General features: G+C 43.1%; 1 protein-coding gene across 5 annotated transcripts in view; it reads right to left on the bottom strand.

The window, feature by feature from the left end:
- Positions 1-6,534: 6,534 nt before the first annotated feature.
- Positions 6,535-27,964, bottom strand: part of AFAP1 (actin filament associated protein 1) — a 45,888-nt gene continuing 24,458 nt past the window's right edge. For 2 of the 5 annotated variants that reach the window (XM_082234306.1, XM_082234302.1), the window contains exons 8-18: positions 27,071-27,155; positions 26,571-26,720; positions 22,929-23,140; positions 22,006-22,151; positions 20,186-20,321; positions 18,758-19,015; positions 16,633-16,747; positions 13,590-13,754; positions 12,957-13,147; positions 11,684-11,845; positions 6,535-9,295 (exon numbers count right to left, since the gene is read on the bottom strand). In XM_082234306.1, the coding sequence (XP_082090432.1) occupies positions 9,269-9,295; positions 11,684-11,845; positions 12,957-13,147; positions 13,590-13,754; positions 16,633-16,747; positions 18,758-19,015; positions 20,186-20,321; positions 22,006-22,151; positions 22,929-23,140; positions 26,571-26,720; positions 27,071-27,155 (1,647 nt within the window). In that variant the 3' untranslated portion in view covers positions 6,535-9,268. The remainder of the gene's footprint in view (positions 9,296-11,683; positions 11,846-12,956; positions 13,148-13,589; positions 13,755-16,632; positions 16,748-18,757; positions 19,016-20,185; positions 20,322-22,005; positions 22,152-22,928; positions 23,141-26,570; positions 26,721-27,070; positions 27,156-27,964) is intronic. The other 3 variants (XM_082234303.1, XM_082234304.1, XM_082234305.1) reach the window with 3 other exon arrangements.

Below are 27,964 nucleotides of genomic sequence, written 5' to 3'. Positions count from 1 at the left end.
ATGGGGGGATACAATCTATTTCAGAGAAACAGACCAGACAAGAAAGGAGGAGGAGTGGCGTTATATGTCAGGGATGTGTATACCTGTGAAGAGATCCAAGATTTAGATCCTCAAAGCCAAAGTGAGAGCATTTGGGTCAAAATTAAGGGAGAGAAGAATAACAGAGACCCCATTGTGGGAGTTTACTATAGATCCCCAAGCCAAACGGAGGACATAGATGATGCCTTCCTGGAACAGATGGCCAAGCATGCAAAAGGAAGGGAGATAGTAGTAATGGGGGACTTCAATTACCCGGATATTTGTTGGACGTCAAACTCAGCCAAGAGCATAAGGTCAAACAGATTCCTCACTGGCCTTGCAGACAACTTCATTGTCCAGAAAGTGGGAGAAGCAACAAGAGGAACAGCCATTTTAGATCTGGTCCTAACCAATGTTGATGACCTGGTTAGTGGGGTAGAAGTGGAAGGATCATTAGGCACGAGTGATCATGCTCTTCTGAAGTTTACTATACAGCGGAAAGGAGCAGCCAAGCATACTAGGACTCAATTTCTTGACTTTAAGAAAGCCGACTTCATAAAACTTAGGGAAGTGCTGGGTGAGATCCCATGGACAACAATACTAAAAGGAAAGGGAGTTCATGATGGCTGGGAGTTTGTTAAGAGGGAGTTACTAAAAGCACAACGTCAGGCAATACCAATGAGACGGAAACATGGAAGGTGCCTAAAGAAGCCAGGGTGGCTATCTAAAGAACTTTTAACTGAATTAAGATTAAAAAAGGATGTGTACAAAAAATGGAAAAGGGGGGAAACCACCAAAGAGGAATTCAAACAAATAGCCAGCACGTGTAGACACAAAGTCAGAAAAGCTAAAGCACAGAATGAACTCAGGCTTGCTAGAGAGGTTAAAAGCAACAAAAAAGGCTTTTATGGGTATGTTCGTAGCAAAAGGAAGAACAAAGAAACAGTGGGGTCACTCAGAGGAGAAGATGGTGAAATGCAAACAGGGGACACAGAAAGGGCTGAACTACTCAATGCCTTCTTTGCCTCAGTCTTCTCCGATAAAGAAAACAATGCCCGACCGGAAGAATTTGGAGCAAATGATTCAGCAAAGGAAACACAGCCCAGAATAACTAAGGAGATAGTACAAGAATATTTGGCTAGTTTAGATGTATTCAAGTCTCCAGGGCCAGATGAACTGCATCCAAGAGTATTAAAAGAACTGGCAGATGTGATCTCAGAACCACTGGCAGTCATCTTTGAGAATTCCTGGAGAACAGGCGAAGTCCCGGCAGACTGGAGGAGGGCAAATGTTGTCCCTATTTTCAAAAAGGGGAAAAGAGAGGACCCAAATAATTACCGCCCAGTCAGTCTGACATCAATACCAGGGAAGATTCTGGAGCAGATCATTAAGCAAACAGTCTGTGAGCACCTAGAAAGGAATGCTGTGATCACCAATAGTCAGCATGGATTTCTGAAAAATAAGTCATGTCAGACTAACCTGATCTCGTTTTTTGACAGAACTACAAGCCTGGTAGATGAAGGGAACGCAGTGGATGTAGCCTACCTTGATTTCAGCAAGGCATTTGACAAGGTGCCCCATGATATTCTTGTAAAGAAGCTGGTAAAATGCGGTCTTGACTATGCTACCACTCAGTGGATTTGTAACTGGCTGACTGACCGAACCCAAAGGGTGCTCATCAATGGTTCCTCTTCATCCTGGAGAAGAGTGACTAGTGGGGTGCCACAGGGTTCTGTCTTGGGCCCGGTCTTATTCAACATCTTTATCAACGACTTGGATGATGGACTCAAGGGCATCCTGATCAAATTTGCAGATGACACCAAACTGGGAGGGGTGGCTAACACCCCAGAGGACAGGATCACACTTCAAAACGACCTTGACAGATTAGAGAACTGGGCAAAAATAAACAAGATGAATTTTAACAGGGAGAAATGTAAAGTATTGCACTTGGGCAAAAAAAATGAGAGGCACAAATACAAGATGGGGGACACCTGGCTTGAGAGCAGTACATGTGAAAAGGATCTAGGAGTCTTGGTTGACCACAAACTTGACATGAGCCAACAGTGTGACGCGGCAGCTAAAAATGCCAATGCAATTCTGGGCTGCATCAATAGGAGTATAGCATCTAGATCAAGGGAAGTAATAGTGCCACTGTATTCTGCTCTGGTCAGACCACACCTGGAGTACTGTGTCCAGTTCTGGGCACCACAATTCAAGAAGGACACTGACAAACTGGAACGTGTCCAGAGGAGGGCAACCAAAATGGTCAAGGGCCTGGAAACGATGCCTTATGAGGAACGGCTAAGGGAGCTGGGCATGTTTAGCCTGGAGAAGAGGAGGTTAAGGGGTGATATGATAGCCATGTTCAAATATATAAAAGGATGTCACATAGAGGAGGGAGAAAGGTTGTTTGCTGCTGCTCCAGAGAAGCGGACACGGAGCAATGGATCCAAACTACAAGAAAGAAGATTCCACCTAAACATTAGGAAGAACTTCCTGACAGTAAGAGCTGTTTGATAGTGGAATTTGCTGCCAAGGAGTGTGGTGGAGTCTCCTACTTTGGAGGTCTTTAAGCAGAGGCTTGACAACCATATGTCAGGAGTGCTCTGATGGTGTTTCCTGCTTGGCAGGGGGTTGGACTCGATGGCCCTTGTGGTCTCTTCCAACTCTATGATTCTATGATTCTAGAGGAAATGACAGGGAAGGAAATTAAACTGAAAATGAGAAGAAATGAAATAGACTTATCTGGCGAAAAAGTAGAGCCACGAGGAATGAACTGCTGCGCCAGGCAGGAGGAAAAAACTGGGGACGCCTAGCCTACTTCACGCCATTCTTTGCTCCTCCCTGGTGTCCTGTGACGAGGACACAGCCGTCCCACTGGCTCCAGCATCCCACGAGGTAAATTCAGTGCTTTTCTTCTAGAAAAATGGTGCCGATCCTGCATACCCTCGAATACCCCAAGAAAAAAAGCTGTGTGGAATTGCCATTGGATCACTGCCATCACATCCTGCGCCTCACCCTCTGCGGCCACAAGGAACATGGAGCGGGGGGGGGGCATGGAAACGGGAGGAGGGGTCCAGAGGTAATTACTTCTATGCCAAAGATGGTGAAAGCAAAACACACTCGACACTGAAAGTTTTCCACTCTTATCACCGGAACCCAATTTAACCTTGTAGGTGAAATTTGAGCTTCCAAACATATTTCCGCTTCTGCTTTCATTTCCCCAAGTGGCAGCTGCCTTGGAGGTGGCCCAGATCAAACCAAAGTGTGATCTGGATGGCAGCTGCATGCTAGAGGTATGTTCCGGTAGTAGAGGAAGGCACAGGAACGTGTTATTGTGTTTTCCCTACTGTTCTAAACCAATCTAAAGTTGGCAGTGTAACCCAGAGACAGAAATAACTTCCCAGCAGCTTCAAGACATCACCAAAAAGCTGTCGTGCAACAGATCAGAAAAGTGAACAGTTAAGATACAAAGGCTGAGTTTTCACAGGGTATTTTTATTAATAATGTCAATTAATGTGTTACACCAATTAGGTGCCTGTCATATTATTTTCTGGGAAAGAAAGGTAAAAAACTAAAACAAGTAAGGCCTGCATTTCGTGTGGCCCTTTTCTCCTTCCAATTTGGGCTTCTACAAACTTCTATTGTCTTTCTCAGAAGAGAGAGATTGCTCTTGACCCAGCATTTCATAACTAACAGCAGCCACACCAACACTGAGAAATGAAATGTAAAATACAATGAAATAAAACATAGGAGATATGAAAACATAATAACAGCTCACAAAAAATCCCCTTGCTTTAGTGTTCCTTCTTCATGGAAAACTTTAAATACGATTTTGTCTTTGAAAATACAATCATAAAAATAATTACATTCTTAATACAAGAGTATTCTTTTAAGTGAAACAACTCAGATCCATTGGTAGGTTTGGTAATAATGGAAGACTGATACAGAATTATTAATACATTAAAAATTTATTTTTTGCAAAGTCTTGCTCCCCAAATTATAACCTGATATTTAAAAAGTAGACCCACATCCCCATCCAATGACATAAATTACAACTTCCATAACAAAAATAAAAAACAGTTCCTGATTCATACTTTATTTTGGAATACTAGATCAGTAAAATGTCCTCACAAACATAGAAATGCAGTGTACAAAACCACTTCCTTAAAGCAATTCTTGATCATTAGTAAAACCTTTGCTAAAGGCCTGTGTGAAATGCATGATGGGAATGGGGGGGGAGCAGGTGAGGAGTAGATCTCTCTCCAATCTGCAGACTTATCCTGGATTCTGTTTTTCTAAGTCGCAGCAGAGCATGACAGAATGCTTGTAACTGGATTATCTAGAAGGTTGCACAGGAACCCTTCTGCCCAAGCTAAAATCAAGGAAACTGCTCCCCTGGAAGCACATCAAGAGGTCTTCCTGGCCATTCAGAGCTCTGCCACAGCACTATTCTGCGCATGCGCACACACAAACATACACACTGAGAAAGGGGTGGAGTATATTTCACAGCATTTAATATGGTCTATTTAGAGGTTCTTTCTGTTTTGGTTTGTTTCTGCTTTTTTATCTGTATAAATCCATACTGTATATTATTTGTATATACCTGGCACTTCCAAGACAAAAACCAAATAACAGCAGGAACATCAGAAGGACTCCCACTGGGCTGTGGGGAGGCAGCCCAATCCCTTTACAATGCCTTGTTTTTGAAAAGTACTAACTCTCGTGGAGAAGAAGTTCAATAATGCAGTTACAAAAATGGTTCCTGCAAAGTCAGCATACCAAACAAATCTCCACCTTCTGCACACAAACCCTCACTCTGTTGAAAGGTTTCCCTCAAAGGGTGTAACTACACAGGGACTCATTTCCCTCTCGGGCCCTTTTTCTTAAAAAGTCCTCTGCACGTCTTAAGAATTTTTAGATATGCATTTTTATGCCTTCTTAAAAATGTACCAATACATATATATATTATTATTTTAACAAAAAAAAAAGAAAAGAAAAGAAAAAGGGGGGACGCCTGCTTTTTGATGGCCACACTAACCAGTCAATTAGTATTCTGCTAATTCAGATGAGGAGGTAACTTTGTGCTTGTCAAAAGGGTTAGCCAACCAGAACTCCACTGAGCCCACTTTTACTGGGAACAGGAGGTCCCTGATGTTCCTTCATTTCATTCATTCACTTATGTACCTTTCCTTAAAAAGCTGCAGAGACAGAGCAGGCAGCCTCCCTCCTCAAGCTACGCACGTCTGTCTTGGGCCTGAGTTTAGTGAAATTTACCAACCAGGGGGGCGAATATGAAGATGCAGCAACTGAAATTTAGAATACACACTCTGCTCAAAGTAAGTTTCACAAGGGAAAAATAAAATTGCACATATCTGGTAATTTATTCTAGTTATTGTGCTCTGTGATCTGTTTAAAAGGGACAGCAACAGAAGCTGCTTCCTTATTAAACGTGCTGATCTAAGGTCTAGCATATATCATAAATATGTACATCTATAAATTAAACATTTAATGAAATATACAAATAAATTAGTTTAAAATAATTTGCCTAAATAAAATAACTTTTGTATACACTTCCTTGCACGGGACATTTTGTGGGATATAGATGACCTTTCTGCACACCTGCCAAACCGCCATACAGGCCAGAGAATTAAAGGAAAAAGCAACATGGAATGAGAGAGTTGGGCAGTGCTTGCCACAATTAACCCCTTCAGGGAGCATTTTATCCTCCCTACACACTTCAGAAATTAACAAAAAGCTTATTCTGCGACCAATTTGCAACAAGTGATGCATCTACAGGGTTTACTCAACTCCGTCCATGGGCTGCTCCATTCAGGACACTAGTGGAGGCTGTTCTTATACAAATTCCTTTGCATGTGCAGAGCTGCCCTCATCACTTCCTCGATAGGAAAGCAAAGCATGGGCTTTCTGGGGACATTTGGTTTGCTTCCCCTCCACAGGCAGACAATCCAAACAGCTGGTCAGTAGGGCACCAATGGACTATGGCAGTAGATTGCCTTTCCAGTCACATATGCAGGAAACAAAGCCCTCTAATTCTTTGTATGCGCAGTGGTGCCCATTGACACCAGCGGCAGATTCAAGATACATGCAGCAAAACAAATGGTCCTGTGCTCAGATCTGGCTCTAATCATTCTGAACAAGGACAGTGCCTCAAAGCTTCACAGTGTGGTCAGTGTGAATGATTAGATTAGGAACACAGGAGCACGAGGAACATGTTGGGAGTTTTCATGGGAACTTTAAACCTTCCTCTGATGGAAATCATGCAGATGGAGGGCAGAACTGTGTAAAAGAGCCGCCTTTCATCACACCAGCCTGTCCAAACTTGAGGTCCTCCTCCGTAAGCCCCTGCCAATTAAAGTTAGGTAGGTGGTGGCCAGCGGGGGGGGGGGGGGGAGATGACACTTTAATTCATAGCACCCCATTTGTGGATTGTCGTCTCCAACTATGATGTCATTTTAGCACCAGAGGAAGATCTGAGCATTTCAGCATATTTTACACATTCTGCTGGATTGCATGAGTTTGCTTTAATTCCTGCTTCTACTCTGCAATATATACCACATCTCAAGGTGGGGAAAACAAAGTCAGTTTATCCACCTTCTTCCATGTTCTGGAGGGATCCTGCCAACAGGGAGGGTGGACGCAAGGGTGTCCCGCCCCCCACCTCTGGCCTTGATTTTTAAACACAATTTCCCTCCCATTGGAAATTAAATGGGGTGAACTGATGGGCTGACGTAATTTTCTCCCTGGTTTGGGGACATCAGGGGAGCCGGGAGGCTGTGGATCCTTTGGCTACTGAAGTTGTCATGACAGCACAGAGGAGAACTCCAACGTCAGATCCCTCTTTAGGATCAAAGCTCTCTCTTTCCACCAACCAGGAGGGATTACGGCCATCCTATGGCCCATGGGGTGCCTTCAATGGATTTGTAAAGCACAGTAAATAAAACAGCATAAAACCAAACATAAAAATGCTCTGTTACATTTATCTGTAACACAGCACTCATCCAGAAGGTGCCATTTGCCTACGCCCTGACCTTCCCTATCCTCAGTTTCTGGGTGGTGGCTGAAACTTTCACTTTGGGTCTGATTATTCCTTTCTGGAAAGTCCCTGGTGGGCCCACCTGATCTTACGTGGAAGGATATTGCTGGGATAGGAGACGCAAAAGAAGATGGATGCCACCTCTCTTGAGTAGTTCCCCCCTCCCTACTTATCTTATTAACATAAAATGCATACATACATAAAATTAAAACTCTGACTCAAGCTTGGTCTCCTCCGTGACATGGTGATGGGGTGCCTTGGACCCCTTGAGTTGCAGGGGAGGGCAGGATGGAAAACTTGTCATTTGGGGAGGGACTGTTCCTGCTCTGGCTCTTAGCTGAGCAGCCCCAAAGTGGCAGGTAGGTCAGAAGAGCAGCCTGCTCAGTCAGCGTTGCAGCAGGGCGGGAGAGCGTCCTGGCTATCTTGTAGCTTGACCTGAACTCAGCTCCATAGAAGGGATAAAGAGACGCTCTCCCTGGAAGGACTGCCTGCTTACAGAAAGAGGCAAAAAAGAATTCAGGGAGCAGACACACCCTTCTAACTAGGGCTGCAACCCTCACCCCACTTACCCCAATTCAGCCTACTGAATTCAATAGGGCTTACTTCTGAGTCGACATGGTTAGGATCACACCGTAAACTTCCCTATCGTGGTCTCTTCTGTCTGTTCTCAGGAAAGAAACAGAAGGAGCAAGAAGCACCAGCCAGTGGATGCAGCCTCCCAGCTGCCTTGCACAATATGCCTGAAGAGGGAAAGACCTTGGAGCAGCCCATGCGCACAGCAGCTGTTTTCCTAAGATCACACAAAACTCTGGACTGGGGCAACAGATATACTCAGGAGTACCAGAGGAAATTTTTGTTACACTTATGAGACATTTCTTTGGGAGGTGCAGAATAATAAATGATCATTTATATTCCACTTTTCAAGCGTTTGAAGCATTTTGCACACATTATTTGCAACAACCCTGCAAGAGAGGCCAGTATCATTACCATTAATGATGATGATTATTATTATTACTATCCCCATATTGCAGATTGGGTGGTGAGGCCAAGACACTGCAGTCTGCCCATGGCCACCTAGCAGGTTCACAGCCGAAGTGGGTTTTCAGCTGCAAACTTCTTGGCTTACAACTCATGCTTTTAGCAGGAAAAAGAAACGTCATATAAACTTAGAAAAATAAACATTAAATTGTTTTCTTTAAAAAATACAGGGACACATACCATCTTCTAAGCAGAGATCACTGAAGAGAAGAGGTGCTTAAGGATAACAATTAAAAATTGGTTTATTCTAAACATTCATCGGAGGTTGAAAGAATTTTGCCTTTTAGCATTGAGAGAAAAGTGGTATTATTTTAAAAAGGGGGGTGTTACATTTTTTAAAAATCAGATATTTTTTCTTGGAATGTTTCTGAATGCAATGATACATTAGTTGTTCCTTATTTTCTTCCTATATATCCTCCTTAAAACAACTTTAACTCTGGAGGGGAATTTGAAGTAGAGAGTTATTGGTCCTGTTTACTTTGAGTGAAGTGGGATCCATTTCTATTGGCTTTTTGTGGGAATGGGGAATCCATCTAAAACATTTGAAGAAAATAAAAACATCTTCAAAAATAACATTTAAAAATGATGGAAGCTCTTTCTAGTACAGCTTGGGAGGAGCCGTTCTACACTAGTACCAAGGTAATATTTCAGTTGTGTTATCCTTCTTGGTCTCTAATCACCATGGAAAACAGCAGGTCCACAACTTCCACAGCGGCTGCAGTTTTTCAGTCTTCTACTTTAAAAACCTTGTAAGAACTGAATGAATGCCACAGAGTTGAGAATCCCCACATTTATCCAGCAACTTCTACAGAGAGCCAACATCTGATTTTGTACCAAATGATTAAAGCTATCTAAAACTATTTCAAATGAGTACCGAAACATGCCAATCTCAAATTCCATCCAACACAATTGCTAGTTTAACCTGATCCATCTACGTAACCATTTAAAATGTTCCTTTTATATTATGTTATTTCTGGAAGAAGTGTCACAGTAACAAAAATGACACATTCAAGATGGCCCTCCTCTTGGCTGTGTTAAGCTATATGGACCACTGACTGAACAGGATTGACAAACCCTTTACATCTTGGTGCAGGTAAATCTTCTTCAGTCCATCTTGAGCCATACCAAACAGGCACTAGTGACGATTTTACTTCTTTATGTTCCATTTTTCATCTCCCATTCCTAGAGGGGGAGAAATTATATCAAAGTCATGTAATACTTGACTCAAGTACATCTAAAATGCAATAGTTGTTCAGTGGACTTTACTGTATTCCAGGCTGCCACAGCCTATGCAGAAAAGGGGCCGAATTGCAATTTATGCAAGTTAAAAGTAATCTTTGTCAAATCTGTATTTACTTCACATGAACTAGAACATGAGGTTAATACACAAGAGAGACATGCTGCCATTCCATTATCTGCAGCTTACTGGAAGGGAAGAAATCAGGCAAGTCCAGAAAGAAATTCTAGAACCTAAAATTCTTACTGGCTTGAAAAAATAATTGTACTATTTAACATCCTGTGATTCTTTGTATATCCGCCCCTGCTCACTGCTGGAATAAGGCCCCAAAGGCTTTCCGCAGTGGTAATGTGGCTATACGATTTTAAGAAGTTACTGCAACTAAGGGCCTGTTGGAGGAGTATGTGTGAACTTGATAGAGCAGGACTGTAGTGGTGGAATCCAGCCCAGTTTCCTCCCTCCCTCTGGGGTAGGAGACGGGGGTTCGGGACCTTTCAAAGCTTGGCTTCCAGCCAGAAGAATGGAAGTAACTGGACCGGATAGGACCAGATCACAAATGAGACTGCTAAAGCCTGCCCCATCCCCTTAAGAAAGGGTGCAGCCTAAGGTGTAAGCAAAATTCCCCCTTTTTAAATCAAAATTGTGAGTGGATTTTATCTCATATTCTAGGCTTGGTCCAAGACGTCCATTTCTCACATGACAGCATGCCATGCCTTCCACATGAAGATCTGCTTGCTTGAAAACACCCTGAAGTGAAAACTACACACCCTGTTAAAACCACAGAAAAAGAAAGGCCTTCCCTCTGAGGAAGCATGTGGGAGAAAATCCTCAGGCTTTTAAACCAGCAACTCCCTACAGGGAAAGTGTCCTAAGAAGACTGCATCATCTCTGCGACTGAGATAATGTCCCACTTGTCTCTCCTGCACCCACCACCAGCTACTGGGCAAAGCATTTCTTTGTAACCAAAATGTGAATCACAGCATCAGAAAAAATATATACTGGAAACTGGACTGCAGTGCAGTACAAAACAGGCAACCAATGAAAAAGGAGGGAGTCGGTTGTTATCCAGGCACAAGTCTTGATGTGAAGTTTGTTTCTGGGGGAAAACCTACAACTGAAATTATCTGAGGCTGTTAAAAATGAGGGAAAGTGTGTTTGCCTCCTGTGAACAGTTGGCAAGAATACGGACAGTGGAAGCAAAAACAGAACTCTGAGAATGGGACTGTTCCACTTGCTAGTGGTACAAGAGTTGGTAGAGATGATTGCTGCTAATTTTAAGTGCTAAATTTCTTTAAATCATGTTTAAAGTGAAAATACAGTTAACATATTTATTATGTAATTTGATTTTTTAAATGGAAGTTTAATGGAAGTTTTTGCATGGTTAAAAGTGCCCTTTTTACGTTATTTCCTTGCCAGTGTAAATTCCTTTTTAAAAAAACATAAACCCCTGGCTCAGGAAGTGAATTCTATACAATACCAAGCACAAGAGTCCAGTAAGAAAAATGCAGACCTTTGACAGGAATGAATGCTAATCCCAATTGTATAAAACCAAAGTAGAGCCAATTTTCAGTTTTGTTTCAGTTGAGTAATTTGACTTCATGTATATCAACATTAAAATAGTGAGGTCACACCACAGATAGATAAAATTTAGAAAGTACTTTTTCACATCATCAAGAAAATGAAAAATATCTTAAGATAAACAGGGAAATGTATGCAATCAGTGACTGAGAACAACAAAGCATGTATGAGTACGTATTTCAAAAACTTAGGGCTCATCAGCCCTTCCGCTTGGCCCAAGCCTAGAAAGCATGGGCTTGTGTGGATTTCTGCTTGTCCCACACCTCCTAAGCACAGGACTGAGTGGTTTTGTCCTTACCCTGCTGCTTTCACCAGAAAAACCCACTCTGTAGCAATAAATAGGAACAGACACCAATCTGTAGAAAACCAAACTGAAATTTGCTCCAATTCAGTAGCAAAGATCAGGTCTCCCTGGGGAAAGGGGCAGGGCAAGAGCAAGTCTGGATGAGTCCTCATTCTTGTAAGCCGTGGGAAATACAATAATTTAACAAAGTTTCAGCTCTTAAAGCAAAATACAAGGAGTGTATTATAGGAAACTGAAGAGGACCTGAAAATGTTCAACTATTCTTCCCTTCAGTGTGAACTAAAAGAGCAACCACAGCCTTATAAGACAAGATAGCCATTAAGTTTTTCTTTTCTGAACAGTGGCAACCCTTTCAGAACCAAAGTGAGACAGAAAACTGGCTCCTCTAGAGTGGGCAAAAAGCAAATAAGCCAAGCCTGTAAATATTGGCAGAGTAACATTGGACGCTCACCTTTGCCTTCTGAAGCACATGGCCTCTGCATGGAGAGGTGCTTGAGGAGGAATGTCTTTTCAGGACTACAGCACTGTTCACAGGCACAGAACATTCAGTATCACTTGTGTCACAGCTGGAGATAGGTGAATTCTCCAGAGTCTGATGTTTTAGAACTGGAGACTGTAAGAATACAAAACCATTTGAAATCATGACAGCTATCAAAACCTGCTCCTTGGTCTCAGGAACCATCGCGCAAATTTAGGATGCAATAGCTGAAGAGGTGTGCAGGTGGACCATGGGCAAACGACTTTCCAAAATGTATAGATGGGACTACAGAGTGTGACTGATCTGAGATGGTTTACTAATTGCCTTTATCTGGTAACAAGATCAGTACTTTAATGCAGTGGTTCCCATTTAGCTAATTACTGAGGGCCCCCTATTTTTCACAAGTCAAGTACTGACCCCCTACTTTCAAATTTTTTGATACCGCAAAGCAATTTTTTGAACAAAATGTTGGCTAGCCCCTAATAAGCAAAGAATTTTAGGTACGCTAAAAAACAAAACTAGGGCTAAGTGATATCTGGTTTTCAACATCGTGATACATCAGCAGCTAGACAGCACAATATTCCAATATATAATGACGTCTGAAACTGGAGATCAGGCATGGGGATGAGGGAAGGAGCAGCCATGGAGATCAGATGGGGGTGGGAGGCGAGGAAGGGGAGTCACCTCCACTGCATGGTTTGAGTGGGAGGAGATGGGGATGGGGGGTGCATCAAGTCACGATCAGCGGGGCAGCCAGGGAAGATGCACGTCCACTGTGGCTGCTGCTGCTTTCCTGCTGACTGAGAAAAGCCGCTCTGCCTCAGTGCCAGGGGAAGGTAGTGCCACAGTTCCTTGAAGTGAGGGCGATCAGCTGCCCTGTTCTCCATCCGCGTGAGGGAAGGCAGCTCAGATCAGCAGCGTTATCGGCTGAGATCATCATGCAATATTGACAACACCTTGAAATTGGCTGCTCTGCTCTCCCCTCACGTGAGGAGCGTTATATTGCTGCATATTGCCAGGTCAAAATTGTTATTGTGGTATGATTTCAAAACTGGTTTGGGCCAATACATTGAAAAATTGCACAGTGCTAGAATAGACCATAAAATTTGTGATATTACCATGAAAAATGACAAAAAAATCGCTTGGAGGAGGCCAGGGATGGGGCCACGGACATCCTGGGTGTGTTCCACTGACCCCCAGGGATCCCCGGATCCCTAACTGGGAACCGCTGCTTTAATGGAAGTACCTGTGCAGTTGAGGTTCCTGATTTAGGCTCAATCGCCAGTCCCAATGTGATGCCACCAGCCAAAGCTTTCTTTAGGTTCTCTTTCACCTCTGTCAGCTCTAGTTCCAGAGTAACACGTTCAGACTCTTTCAACTTACACTCCTCTTCCAACTTCTTTAGTTTATCTTCAAGGATAACTAGTGTTTTCCTACCTGAAATTCAGAGGCAAGGTGAGTGATATCTGAGGCAGGGGGAGATTTGTACATTCCTAGTTACTCAATGAGGCCACAACCCTGCAAGCAACTTCAAGACGGAGGCATAAGACTTACTGCAATTTGACCAGATACAATCTTGGCTTCTTCCTCCTCTGTAATATCTAGTTGAGTTTACATCTCTGTCCTGGTGCCATTACCCCCATGACTCCTTTAATGATTATTTAGTAGTAGTAATAGGAAGAACCAATGATAATATTTCTGATTATGTTTAATGTGTTTTATGCATTTTTATCCTATTTTATTTCCGCATATTGCTTTGGGGCATTCTGTTGTGGGAAAAGACTAACTAACTAGTCATGTACCTTCTCCTGCTACTGGAAGTATCTTTCCTGAGATTCTGGTCATACAATGGTCTAAGAAGATCAAACACCCAGCATACCTGCATTTGCTTCCAGGGCTGCTCTAAGGTCTTTCCTTTCCTTTCGAAGCTGAGCCAGGCGATTCCTCAGAGTTTCTCTTCTCCTCAACAGCTCCTCCTCTTTGGTCTGCAACCTCTTTGCATCTGCTTCAACACGGTTCTTTCCATATTTGTACTGTTCAGCACCTACACATAAAGGTTAACTATTAGGCATCAGAGAGCAGGAATGCTATTAATCTTACCTTCTTATATGGCTCAGTGGTTAAGTATCTGCTTTGCCTGTGGGAGAGCTAAGGGTCACTCCTTATGCTGGGAATATGCAGTGTTTCTCAAACTTGGGGTCTTCAGCTGCTGTTGAACTACAACGCCCATCAATCCTGACAACCACTACTGCTGGGTAGGGATGGCAAGAGTTGCAGTCCAACAACAGCTGAAGGCCCAAGTTCGGGAAACACTGCCCTCGAGAGCCACTGCCACGTAGACAATACTGAGCTAAATGGATGAAGGGTCTTGACTCAGCGTAAGGCAACTCCCCAGGTTCTTATTAATCAAAAAGCTAAGTCCCAACACAGACAGTCTAACAGCCATCCAGCAGATGTGGCTGTTTTCCGAGGCATACAAATCCTTTCTCAAATGTAACCACCAAATCTCTGAACCGTATTCCAAGATCTCTCTGCTTGTCACATCTCTTTCCCAGTATGGTTGCTGTACCCACGCCAACTGTGGTCCAGGGGTGTAAACCTTTCGGCACATTTGTTTTAGCTTCCCGGCATGTTTATGAACCACACATGACACCTGCAGCCTTGGGATGTCTGTCACTTGTGTGGTTTGTAAAACACACCAGGAATCAAACCCATGTGGGTTTAAATACTTGGACCAAAGCAAGAGCAATCAGGAAGGCTGTGGCAAACATGTCAGCGAAGTTACATGTAAAGGAAATCCAGAATGGTTCCAAAATTCTTAAGTAATGAACAGGAAGACTAAGAAAAGAAGATGAGAGTTGAATTAAGTTCCCTAGTTGTTCAGTGATTAACTAGTAACTGGAAATCACCAAATTAATTACCAAATGCTAACTGGTAGGACTGTAACTTTCAGATGAGTTAAGAAGGGCATGTGTAAGAAATGGAAGAAAGGAAATCACAAAGGAGGAGGAGCCAACAGTTGCAGCGGGGAAGTCAGGCTGGCTAAAGCTCAGAATGAGCTCGGGCTCCCAAGAGAGGCTAAAAAAGATAAAAAAGGTTTCTTTGGCTATGTCCAAAGTAAGAGGAAAAACAAGCAAGTGGTAGGTCCTATGTGTGGCGAAGAAGAACTACGCAACACCTCCTTTGCCTCTGTCTTCACCAAAAGGAAAGTGATGCTCAACATTGTGACAACAGAATAAATGATGTAAGGAAGGAGCTGCAGCCCAAGATAGGAAAAGAGAAGGGAACCCCTAGCTACTTTAAATGAATTCAGCTCTCCAGGGCCTGATGAGTGACATCCAAGGGTACTAAAGGAGCTTGCGGATGTAATTTCAGAGCCTTGGTCTATTATATTTGAGAATTCTTGGAGAATTCTTGGAGAACGGATGGAGGCAGGGTAATGTTGTCCCAATCTTCAAAAAGGGGGGAAAGGGAGACCCAGATAACTACCGACCGGTGAGCTTAACATCAGTATCAGGGAAGGTCCTAGAACAGAAAATTCAAGAGTCGGTCTGTGAGCATTTAGAAAAGAAAGCTGTGATTACTAAGAACCAGCACGGGATTCTCAAAATAAGTCATGCCAGACCAATCTGATTTCTTTTTTTGATCAAACTGCAAACTTGGTGGATTAGGGAAATGCTGTGGACATAGCGTATCATGATTTCAGTAAAGCTTGTGACAAAGTCCCCCATGATATTTTCACGATGAAACTGGTAAAATGTGTGTTGAACAAGGCAGCGGTTAGATGGATTTGTAGCTGGTCGACAGACCAAACCCAGAGAGTACTCATTAATGGTTCCTCATCATCCTGGAAAAAGTGACAAGTGGGGTGGCACAGGGTTCTGTCCTGGGCCCATTGTTCTTCAACGTCTTCATAAACTATTTGGATGAAAGAATTGAGGGGATGCTCATCAGATTTGCAGATGACACCAAACTGGGAGGGATAGCTAATACTGCAGAAGACAGAATCAGAATTCAACATGACCCTATCAGATTGGAGAACTGGGCACAAGCTAACAAAATGCATTTCAATAGGGACAAATGTAAGGTTCTGCACTTAGGCAGATGCATAAATATAGGATGGGGTACATCTGATTTACTAGCAGTACATGTGAAAAGGATCCAGGGGTCTTGGTGGACCACAAGCTTAACATGAGTCAAAAGTGTGATGCAGCAGCAAAAAAAGTGAATGCTGTTCTAGGCTGCATCAAGAGAAGTCTAGTGTCCAGATCAAGGGAAGTAATAGAACCCCTCTATTCTGCCTTACTCAGACCACACCTGGAATACTGTGTCCAATTCTGGGCACCACAATTTAAGCAGGATGTTGACAAGCTGGAAGGTGTGCAGAGGAGGGCAGCCAGGATGATCCAGGGTCTGGAAAGTAAGCCTTATGAGGAGCACTTGAAGGAGTTGGGCATGTTTAGCCTGGAAAAGAGGAGACTGAGAGGAGATATAATAGCCATCTTCAAATATCCTAGTGTCTGTCACATGGTGGAAGGAGCAAGCTTGTTTTCTTCCTGCTCCAGCTCTGGAGGGTAGGACATGAACCAATGGCTTCAAGTTGCAAGAAAGGAGATTCCGACTAAGCATTCGGGAAGAACTTTCAGACAGTAAGAGCTGTTTGGCAGTGGAACAGACTCCTGCGAGAGCTGGTGGACTCTCCTGCCTTGGAGGTTTTTAAGCAGAGGTTGGATAGCCATCTCCCATGGATGCTTTAGCTGAGATTCCTGCATTGGCAGGGGGTGGGACTAGATGACCCTTGGGGTCCCTTCCAACTCTAAGATTCTACAGTTCTATGTAGCTGATTAATCAGTTAACTGATTAAAAATATTTTAACTGACTGAAAAAGTTGATTTTTCTTTCCTTAAACAGGAAACACTCACTAGAATTGCTGCGTTTTACATTTGAAGCAGATTCTGTTTTCTTTTGTGGGTTGTTTAATGTTCTTCCTTTCCCCATTATTCCATTTGTAGCAGCAGAAGCCTTCTTTCCTTTAAACTGATAGAAAAAAATATGTGTTTAGTAATTAAATATATATTTAGCAGTAATTATTCAATGACAGGGTTTACACTTTTCCTAGAACAAAGCTTCAAAACTGTCCCAAGCTGCCCAATTGGAAGCAGGTTACAAGTTTAAAAAACTAGGTCAGCTGGGAAGGATGCTTCTTCTAAAGCCGCAAAGATAAAACAAAAAGCACCTGCAGTTTCTTACTGAGCAGCACACAACAGTGAGACTGCACATTTCTTAAGTCACAGGCTACAGGTGACTATTCAAAATTTTGAGGAACCATTCAGAATGTGCCACATGGTTTTGCAAGGATCTATGTTGCTAATTAATCGCATTGCATGCTGCTCAAAAGACCACACTTTGTCCCTCTCTTCAGGAACCTGGGAAGGAAGCAAACCACAAGTGCTGGCTTACTGTTTTGTATAAAGCAGCATTTGTGGTTCACTTCTCGCCTAACAACTTACCAAGGTAAGCCAGAAACAAACTTTGGCTCACCATCATGGTTTGTTGGAAGAGAAATAAACAATGAGTGCTGGTTTACTCCCCAGCACATTGGAGAAAGAAGTCGGGGGGGGGGGAGTTGGGGGGGTACCCTTGAGCAGAATTGCTTGCCCCCTTTTGCTATGGTTTGAAGTGAAGCATGAATCAGGTGAGTGTGAAACTTTACCCTCCAAAAAAGGAAGTCAATTTCAAATTTGCATACAAAAAGCAGAATTTCAGCCCTAATTGCTGCCTGACTTCAAAAGTAACTATACTGCCAGATTTTGACTTTTCTACCTCAAAGCTGTTTTACATATAACAATTTCAAACTTGGGGAACATGTACAGTTGCAAATCAAAATTATTCAACCCCTATTGCAAATCAGGTTTACTATCGAAATTTACAGGCTTTCAGCTGTTTGCAATGAGCATTATTATTATTATTATTATTATTATTATTATTATTAACTGAATTTATATACCGCCCTATACCCAGGGGTCAAAAACAAAGGCAATTGCAATAGCTCAGGAAACACCTTGGGTTGGATTCAGATGAGCAGCTTAGTTGATGAGCTACCAAAGCATTTAAACAAACAAACAAAAAAGATGCTCCACAGTTCAAATATATTCCAAGATAAAGTGGTGACCTTGCCACTAGGTTGTTACTACCTTGCCAACAACAACATCCTTGCTGTATTATACTGTATTGTTTAATTAGTGTTTTTATGGAGCAGTCAAGTAATTTTGTTGTCCCCGAAGGGGGCAATGACAATAAAGATATTATTATATTATTATTATCCTGCCCAACTGCTTGTGAAGGTTTTCACCAGCTCATTTTTTAATCTGAAAATTCCCACCATGCACGGGGTTCATAGACTGTTTTGAGCTTCTGAAAGAATAACATCCCAGAACGAATTTGAAAAGAGAATGGGGCATAGAATTGAGCACACATACAGATTCTAAATGTAACTTTTGTATTCAAGATTAGTGGATGTTTTCTTGTGGAACTGAAGGGTGCCTCCTATTCAACAGGGTGGAAAGGCTCAGACAGTATGAATTACATGTGGTTTCTGCACTCTTAACTGTCAGTACAGTACTGCCAACACCTGTGTGTGAATGTGTGTGTGCATGTGCATGCTCTACTTTTAAAATCTAGCCCAGACATGAACAACCCATGGCCCTTCAGATCTTGTTAGATTCCAAATTCCCATCACTCCATGCCAGCGTGGTTAGTGGGACTTGTAGAACAATGTCACCTGAAGGGTCGGTGGTTTGGTAGCTCTGACCTAGACTAACCCAATGAAGAGAATCCCCTGGGAGCATAGCATGGGTTGATGGGCTTGTGTTTTATTTCACTGATTCCTCCACCCTCCAAAAAATATTACGCATTTCTGTGACTATTAGCAACACAATGCGCAATGCAGCATGCCGCCTTGGTTAAATTTCAAGCGTTTGGTGCCAGTGCATTATCTCAGAGATACACAAAAGAAAGTTGGATTAAGAGAAATAAGCAGCACAGTACCTGTGACACAGATCCCCTCCCCACAGCAGAGGTATTAGTGACAGATTGAGCAGAAGACAGATTGGATGAGACAGGATATTTATAGTGGTTAGAGGACAGTTTGTCAGTAGATAACCTATTGGTTTTTCGGTCTGCTGGTGGGTAGCGTGCAAAGATTTTCGGAGACGGCAAGTTATCGTACAGGCCCATATTATCATAAAGCCCATCTTCTCTCAGGTTTCTGCCACGAGAAGCAGGAAAGCCATCTTCCGGTTCCCACTGAAACACACATACTTAGTAAATTAATACAAGCTTCATGCATTGGGGGGGGGAAACATGAAACCATTAGAAAGTTATCTCTGAGATCCCCGTCTCAGCATGCATTGCCTCCATAAGGATCTGCTCTAATTTTAAGTACCATAATTCTCTCAGTTCTTGAGTTACTTTAGGAAGCTGCAGTAAGGTCCATCAAGGCTCTATTGAAAGGGATATCATGGGGTTGCCATCTTGGGTCTATTCCCCACACGGCCACAATATGGGAGGAATTCAGCGTCATGCTGTTAGGATTGTTCAGTCAGCACAAGTATTTTTGCTTGCCAGGTGGAATGATCTCCCCTCTTCTCCCCCGTGAACTGTTCTGGGGGATTCTCCTGACCCCCCCCCCAGAGCCAATCTGGCAGGGGGGGGCGGGGAGAGAAAACGTTCTGCTGTGCTAATGGGACTCATTGCGCTTGCTCCTGCCACCACAACTATTTAGTTCAATCCAGCCCTGTGATTCCAGATGCAGCATTTATGCTATCTGTCCTTACTGAACCTACAACACAAGTGCCAATGACATAATAAAGATACAGAAGTTGGCTGGTGGGTCAAAACCACACGGAAAATGAGATAGCAAGCATCTGGCTATACCATACTAGGATGTGGCCTGGTTCATATGTAGAGAAGATGCTTAAGAAACCAGTTTGTTTTGGTAGAGACAACCTCAAACCAGTTTCCATGAAGTCCAAAGCAGTTTAAGAGCTTCCTAGAAACCAGACTCTCACCCTGGTTTGAACACAGTGCTTAAACCACAGTTTCCTAGTTTGAATATAATGTGCAAATGGTTTAACAAGTCAAGAAGTCTCCTTTGCAGCCCAGAGAAGAGAAAGGGGATGAAGGAGACAGCAGCCTCAGCAGCATCATTCTCATTTCATTCTTAGTTTGTGAGGTTCAGATCTGATCAAATCTTAACTTTAAACTTTTCTCTGGGAGTTGCATTAATGCTTTGGCTAATAGAGGACTATTGAACTGTATATATTTATGCTGATTTACATGAGCATGTAGTATTAAAACTATATGCCCTACTTTCAAAGAATCTGTACTTGAGACATAGCAGTATTTGGGATCATGCCCAGTAAAACTCTGACAAGTGACTTTGGGGGCTCAACACACATAAATGATTTGACCTACACAAAAATCAATTCTTACTGATCCATTTATGCAAGGAACATCGTCATAATGAAGTGCCATCCCGCTGGGACACGCATAGCCATTGGCAGCATTTCCTCGATAAGGATTAGTAGACAGAACCCGTCTGTTCATAAAACTAAAACAAAAGCAAAAACAGAACAGAGTTTATGCTGAAAGCACACACAGGGAGTAAGCATGATTCGCCCTTCATCTCTCCCCCCCCCACCCTTCAAATTCTTCCTTGCATTTCTCCCTGCCTACCGAAGGGTTTTTCATTACAAACACACCCAGTATGGTATCACAGGCTGAAGTGTAAGCCAGGAATCTATCATTTAGCAATGCACTGTGTGGGTGGTGGTGGGAGAGCAGTTCCTGTACACATTAATTGATTTTTAGGAAATATAGCTATGTACTCCCCATAGCAATGGAAAGTAGGATTCTGAAGAAAAGGGCCAAAGATGACTACAAGATTTTAGGAACAAGGCTGAAGTTTTAAGAAATGGTGGCTCTTTCCCTAGGGCCTGTCTGTAGCCAGATGATGATTGCTGCATCCCAATGCTGCCTGGGGGAAGTCTGGGGCTGAATGGATATACTGCATATACAAGTTGCTTTGATTAAATTAGTAACTTGAGTAAAAACTTGGTCCTAAGAGAACTGCAGGCTGGTCCTTCCTCCCCAAACCATGGTATTTTCTCTTTCAAGTATCTGGCAGTGGTTCAAGATTTCCAAAGCTTTCTCTATTTTTGCAGGTTGGCCCTCCACATGGTAATACTGATAACACTTGAAAACTGCCATGGGGGGCTGCTATCATCTATAATTATAGGTATGTTAGCCAACAGGGAAGAAGTACTTCATTTGATATTTAAAGGGGGTTTGAGTTGACAGTAGGGCTTCAGCATGTAATTCATTGATTGGATTAATCTATTTCAACACTTTTAATTTACTTTAAATGATGTTAAAGTATCATGCAGAATATTTTAAAATAATACACATACATTTATTAACAGTGTTTATAAAACTGCAGTTGGCAAGCACCATCTGAAAAAAAACTTCCTCCTTTGCTTCTTGCTTCAGAAATACTGCTTTTATCCTTATGCAAATTTATTGGTTATTCAACATTATTAAACAATTAGAATTTATTTGATTGGGCTGCAGCCCTAATTCACAGCAGGTTTTTTGTGAAGCATTTTGAGTGAACACGAGTGTTTAACAATAACATCGCTATGCTCTGATACTTCATTCAGAAGTAAGTCTCACTGGCTTCAATTGAATTTACTTTCTGGCAAATGTGTTTAGGACTGTAGCTTAAGTTGTTTGATGGATTAGAAATAGATACCTTCGGCTTCTACTCACAACGTCAAGCTGTCACAGACAAATCTGGTACCACTGGTCTAAATTAAGCCAGACTATGGCTGGCTGGCTGAGCCTGAACCTAGCAGAGGGAAAACAAGCCTTTAACCATTCTTTTTGCCAGCTGGTTGCCAGGTTACATGACCGGGGAGCGGGGTAAGGAGCCTTCCTCTCTGCTCCTGCCCCCACACCCCTTTTTAAGGGTTTACATCAGCTTATGTTAGCCATCTGGGATGGAGGAAATACAGAGGTGCATCTCTGGCTGAGCAGAGGATGAGGGAGTTAAGCTGACACAGCCCAGTTCCGCGAGGAACTCCTTAAGGCCAGCCGGAGATCCACCGAACCCTAACCCACGCATCCGGGAGGATCTTCCTATAGGATTGCTCCTTACATCTTTTTGAGCATAGAGTCAAAACAATGAAGAACCTAGAGTTCCTGAAAATGTTCTTAACTGGTTTAGCTCCTCCTACCAGAAGGTCTGTTTTGCGGCTTGAATGACACTTGCCGTCACATCCACATCTATGTAGTCATAGTGCAGAGTGCCAGGATCTGCAGAGGAGCCACTTTCAGCCAGCAAAATACCAATCCACCTGCCCATGTCTTCTGAAGATGAAGCCTACACAAAGATGGGGAAATGTCAGGCAAACATGCACTCTGGTCACGTGAAAGGCATCGCTTTTCATTCAAGTGTACTTTTTTTCATTATCAAAAACAGTGCATTCTAGTGAACGCATGCCTCACGCTTCAACAGAAAAACATTTTCAGGACAGCTCACCAAAATCAAGCTAAAAACAAGAAGAAGAATGTACAAAAACAACAAGTAAGCAGGATCAAAGCAGCAATTAATACAATTACACAAAATTAAAAGCGTAAAGAAAGTGTAATTGGCAACAGAGGCACCTCTGTAGAGAAGACCATGTCCTAAGTGGGGCACCACAAAAGAGAGGTCTCTCTTCAGTTGCCACCTCCCTCACATCGGATGAATGGCACCCCCCCCAGGTGACATATCAGGCTAGAAAGTGGCTTAGATGGATTCTCTCTTCAGTTCTAGCCTGATATTATAGATCAATAGTATTGTACACTGCCTTGCAAATTAGGGTAATCTTGAGACTGATGTGCCCTACAGATAATATTTGGAAGAGAGATCAATTTTCCCCAGAATAGAAGCAATTATTAGACACTTTAAATAATGGAAGCACTATAATAAAGAAGTTTCAAAAGCTGTAAATTGATCCAACCGTGAAAAGTGTGGGACAAGAGTGGGAACAAAGGAAACCCTGCTTCCAACATATAATTGGAGACTTTCCTAGGTATGGCATACATTGTTTGGTCAGAGAATGGGATTTTGCTTATGTCACTATTGGCAAAGGATAAGCACACTAAACAACTTAACCTCTAATACGGCAACCTCTTGTGCATTTCGAAGCAGGCGGAATGTCAAGGGGTGTTTGGAGTCCAATCCTGGAATAACTTCACAGCCACGGAGAGGAATAGAGACAATATGGGTCTTTAGATCTGTTCTGTCTTTGTGGAAAATGAGCTTATTATCTTTCACTCTGCACCAGCGCTCACGCCACCGGTTATTTGACAGCACATTAAGATATCCTGCAAAACACAAAGACAGGCACTTTCCACTAAATAAAAAGTTCATTCAACTGGACCCACCACAAAGACCCCAAAATCAACGGCAAACTTGTGGTCGTACAAATGCCCTTCTCTCTCTGCAGTGGCCAAGGAGTGCCTGTGGTTGTGTCACCACAACACCATGGGCTCCTTTGAAATGATATATACCCACAAGGCTGTATTACTGGTCAGCCTGTGCAAGGTGTATAAACCTCAGGACAGAGTCATATGAATATGTAAATGATTTGACCCACCAATGCTTATTAGGGTTGTTGTTCATCTCAGCTGTATCATAATTGTGTTTATTTGGGGATGACGACAAAAACATATTTTTTAAAAAACCAAGTCAACTCTGGTGCTCATCAAAATTAAGGATGTGAAACTGAAGAATAAATACTACAGCTGAGCAGAAACAGGGGGTGCTTTTAACTAAAGGTTTATTGAGCCACAGAAAAGACGTCTCTCTTTGGGCACTCTCCAGTTGGGGTGGCGGAGACAGCGCAAGTGTTTACCATGCAGCTGCACGACTGTCCAACGCACACACAAGACATGTGCTCTCTCCCCCAAGAAGCAGAAGCAGCAGCTTCCATCTTTCTTTTAAACTAGAGCTCTCAATGGCAGTGGCGTAGCGTGGGTTGTCAGCACCCGGGGCAAGGCAAGAAATTTGCGCCCCCTAAGCCATGGATTTGCGCCCCCTAACCCTTACCCCCAGATGTTGCGCCCGGTGCGGCCGGCCCCCCTGCACCCCCCACGCTACGCCACTGCTCAATGGAAATGTCTGAAGGCGGTTTCCAGGTGTGCTTAGAATCTTCCCCACAACAGAAAACTGAGAACAGGAAGGAGGCTTCCAAGTGCATTGATTCAACTGCACTTAGAAGCCTCCTTCAGACCTGCTCAGGGCTGGAAGCTGGGGGCTGGAGTAGGCAGGCCAGCACATTCAGGGACACTGAGGGTGGGGTAGCAGGACTGCCCCCACCACAAGTCGCTTAATCAAAATCAACACAAGTCTGCATTAGCATATTGTCTTTTTTCCAGAGACCTAAGGGAGAGCCAGGTACACAGCCAAGCATCTCTGATGATTGCTACTGCATCAAGGTCGGCTGCCTCTGTAGAATGCCATGGAAACTTTAAAGAAAACTCTTCACCCTGGGGCATTTTTCTCTATTACTCTTGCTTGAAAGTGGATGAGGACCCACTTCTGGTTTGTGTGTTTGTTTGTTGTGTTTATATCCCACCTTTTCTCCAAGGAGCTCAAGGTGGTGTGTGTGGTTCTTCCCCTCCTCATTTAATCCCCACAACCCCCCTGTGAGGGAGGTGAGGCTGAGAGGAAGTGGCTGGCCCAGTGAGCTTCATGGCCAAGTAGAGATTTGCATCCTGGTCTCCCAGGTCCTACGATGACACTTTAACCACTGCACCACACTTCTCAACACTGTAGAGATGGAAAAAGTACTAGAGAGCAATAAAAAGGGGCTGCATGTAATAGTAAACCATGTTTTAGCACTATGTACCGTAAATTTCGCTCTATAACACGCAGATTTTTTGTCCTAAAAAGTAAGGTGAAATGTCTGTGCGTGTTATTGAGCGAATGTGTGGTCCCTGGAGCTGACTCACGGAGTGCAGGGGCAAAATAGGCAAAAATAAGATCGGGCGGGCAGGCAGAGGGAAGAGGGAAGGCAGAAGCTTTCCTGCATTCTGCCTCAGGGTCTTACTGCCCGCCCGCTTCTGTTGCTGCGTTTGCTCAAACTCAACAAAGAGCAGGGAATCCCCTGTCCTCCTGGCAAGCAGAGGGTTAAGGAAAGGATCGCGTCCTTCCTTCTAATCGTCCCTAGTCACACTGCGTGCAGGCTCCAGCCCACCACTTCCTCCTCTCCGTGCTCTAGGGACTTGCAGGCAGCCGAAAAGCATGCAGGTGGGAGAGAGAGAGAGAGAGGGCTGGCTTGGGTGGTGGTGGGGGGAACGACTTTTGCTTTACAATGGTAGGTTTCTCATTTCTTTTCCAAAAGCAGAGAGCCCTGCCCCCAGGCCCCCTCCAAATTACAGCTTCTCCAAGCAATGTACTGCTGGAGGGAAACAGTATGCTTGTTTGGAAGAGAAACCCTGCTTCCCTGCTCGTAAGTAACAGCAGGCTAGATTGCAGAGTGAGACATGGAAATCTCTGGATTTATATGCTGTATATCAACTATCTTGGCAGATGAAAAAAAGTGTGTTACATGCCCTATTGCCCAAAAGGGTGCAAGCACAGAGCAAAGGTTGCAGTGACAGAGGTGGCAAAAAAAACACCCGTAAATAAAAAAGAAATCATACTTCGTATATCCTGTCTGGCTTGGAGGGGGGGGGGACTTTTGCTTTCCTTCCCTCCCCATTTAAAACGTGGTGACAAAGCACGGATCCACATGGATCCTCAGGATTTTTGCATTGGGTCACCCCAAATTCACCATCAGATCACATTACATGTCCATGGCTACAGTCTGTACCTGTACCAAAAAAATCACGCACCCACTGTTGCCTGGGGCTGCAATGGTGCAAAAACGTGGTTACAAAGCATGGATCCACAGGATCTTTGCACTGGGTCACCCCAAATTCACCATTAGATAACATAGCATGTCCATGGCTACAGCCTGCACCAAAAAAATCACGCACCCACTGTTGCCTAGGGTCGCAGTGGTGCAAAAACGTGGTTACAAAGCATGGATCCACATGGATCCTCAGGATTTTTGCATTGGGCTACTCCAAACTCACTGTCAGATCACATGTCTGTGGCCACAGCATGAACCACAAAAATCATACATCCACGGTTTCATTTAGAATATTTTTTTTTCTTGTTTTCCTCCTCTAAAAACTACGTGCGTGTTATGGTCGGGTGCGTGTTATAGAGCGAAAAATACGGTACTTGCGCAGGAAGACACAGCCACAAGCACATGACTCTCTCTCTCTCTCTCTCTCTCTCTCTCTCTCAACAACTCCTATACAGCAACCAGGAGGAATTCAGCAGAGTTTAGTTGCACTTTCCACAAAACCTGGCTTGTCAGTACCTGCAAATCAAAGATTTTGGTTAAAACGAACAGTGTTTAAGCTTCATAACCCATACTGGATTGTTTAAAAACAGACCAGAATTTGTTTTAAATTATGATCTGTGGTCCATACAAAGCAAGCCAGGTCTTGCGGAAAGTGAACCTAAGCCCTGCTTAAGTCCTCTCAACCACATTTGAAGTTGGGACACAGATGAGAGTGGAGATGCCAATCTTTAAAGCTACTATTAAATCATCAGAGCCCGAATTCAGTGGGTGAAAGAGGAACGTAACAGTAAACCTAGGAGATTGAAACACCACTAAATACTGAAGTTTGGTGGAGCTTTTTTTACCTGTTGCCCTTTCAAGTTTAATTGCAGGTAGCAACATGGGAAGTTACTCACCACAAGTTGGGATATCTTCTTCAGCTGATGAGGTTTGTTCATCTGTGGAGGGCTTCTTCTTTCCTAGGCCAATTATCTTTGTTATCTTCTTCCCTGTTACTTTAGACACAGTGCCCTTGGAATCTGTCTTAGTGCTCTTTTTCCTCTTTACTATTAAGAAAAGCATGCACGTGTCAGTCTTGCAAGATTTCAAAATTTCACACCTGCATCTTTAACAGCAGCCTGGCATCTACTATATACTTTGGAAAGTTGTTGTCTATGCATTTGGAGACCTCTTAAGATATTGTAACCAGATTTTGTGTGGTGGTTCCTGAGCTTAAGGAACAGGTTTTCAGCTACGTTGCAATACAACTGGACATCGTTATGAATCAAGCTGGCAGAATGAACCTTTCCTCAGAGTGAATGTCTATGAAAATTCCATTTTTCTTCTCACCTTTCCAGCACTTAAAATACTGTGAACATTTTATGGTGTGACTCAAACACTGTCAGTAGCATATTACCTTGCTCTTTTCCATTACAGATGGCAGCTATTCCATTTTCTACAATCCCCTCACCATCAGAACTTGGTCTTTCTGAAGATAGTTTCTGCAGGACAAAAGAACTAGGTCATCAGTAATGGGGTCACAGTGGAACTGATGTATTATGAATCAGAATGTGCCCACTATTTATCTGGCCATGGGACAAATTTGAGACAATCAATAATTTATTTTCAAAAATTAACCTCTTCACAGAAGCATTAAATGCATAATACTTGTTAAACCCATTCAATATTACATTATTCCTCCACTGTGGAATTATCTGTACAATACTTTTGTAAAAAATGATCAAAGTGCTTTGACTCTCTCTATATAAACCAGAGTCCAGATTTACTTTCCTTCTGTAGTTATTTATAAATGACCCGGGGGAGTCATGTGGAGCTCAGTCACAAAATGTAAAGTATTGCATTTCCTAATAGAGACTGTACCTCTGCCCTTATTTCCCATCACATTTCTGCCCATGGCCTTTGCTTGACCGCCCTTGGGTCATTCTCCTCAGTGTTCTTGCTATTCTCCTAACAGAAGAGGGAGTTCATTCTAGCCTTTATCTGACACCAGATCACTTGCATTGCGATTAAATGCCTCCTTAAAACCACTTTTTCAGCAACGTTTGGCTTCACCTCTAAATTCCCACCCAGCCACAACTGTGACCCATTACTTGTGACTGGCCTGCCCCTGGACAGACATGTGTCAGAGAGGATGCCTGCAGGAAAGGAGCCTAGCTATGAACAGCTGCTGCTTCTGGGTAGACTTCCATCAACTCAGAACTCCCAGTCATGCAGAGGTCCCAACTGATAGCAGCCTTACTGCACAATGCTTTTTATATTTGTGGTGCTACGAAAAGATAACAGGAAGAAA

This window comes from Podarcis vaucheri (genome assembly GCF_965113315.1).
Source record: "Podarcis vaucheri genome assembly, chromosome: 8".
NCBI classification, from domain to species: domain Eukaryota; kingdom Metazoa; phylum Chordata; class Lepidosauria; order Squamata; family Lacertidae; genus Podarcis; species Podarcis vaucheri.
Note: the sequence above shows the minus strand (reverse complement) of the source record. Positions and strands in the feature narration are given on the sequence as shown.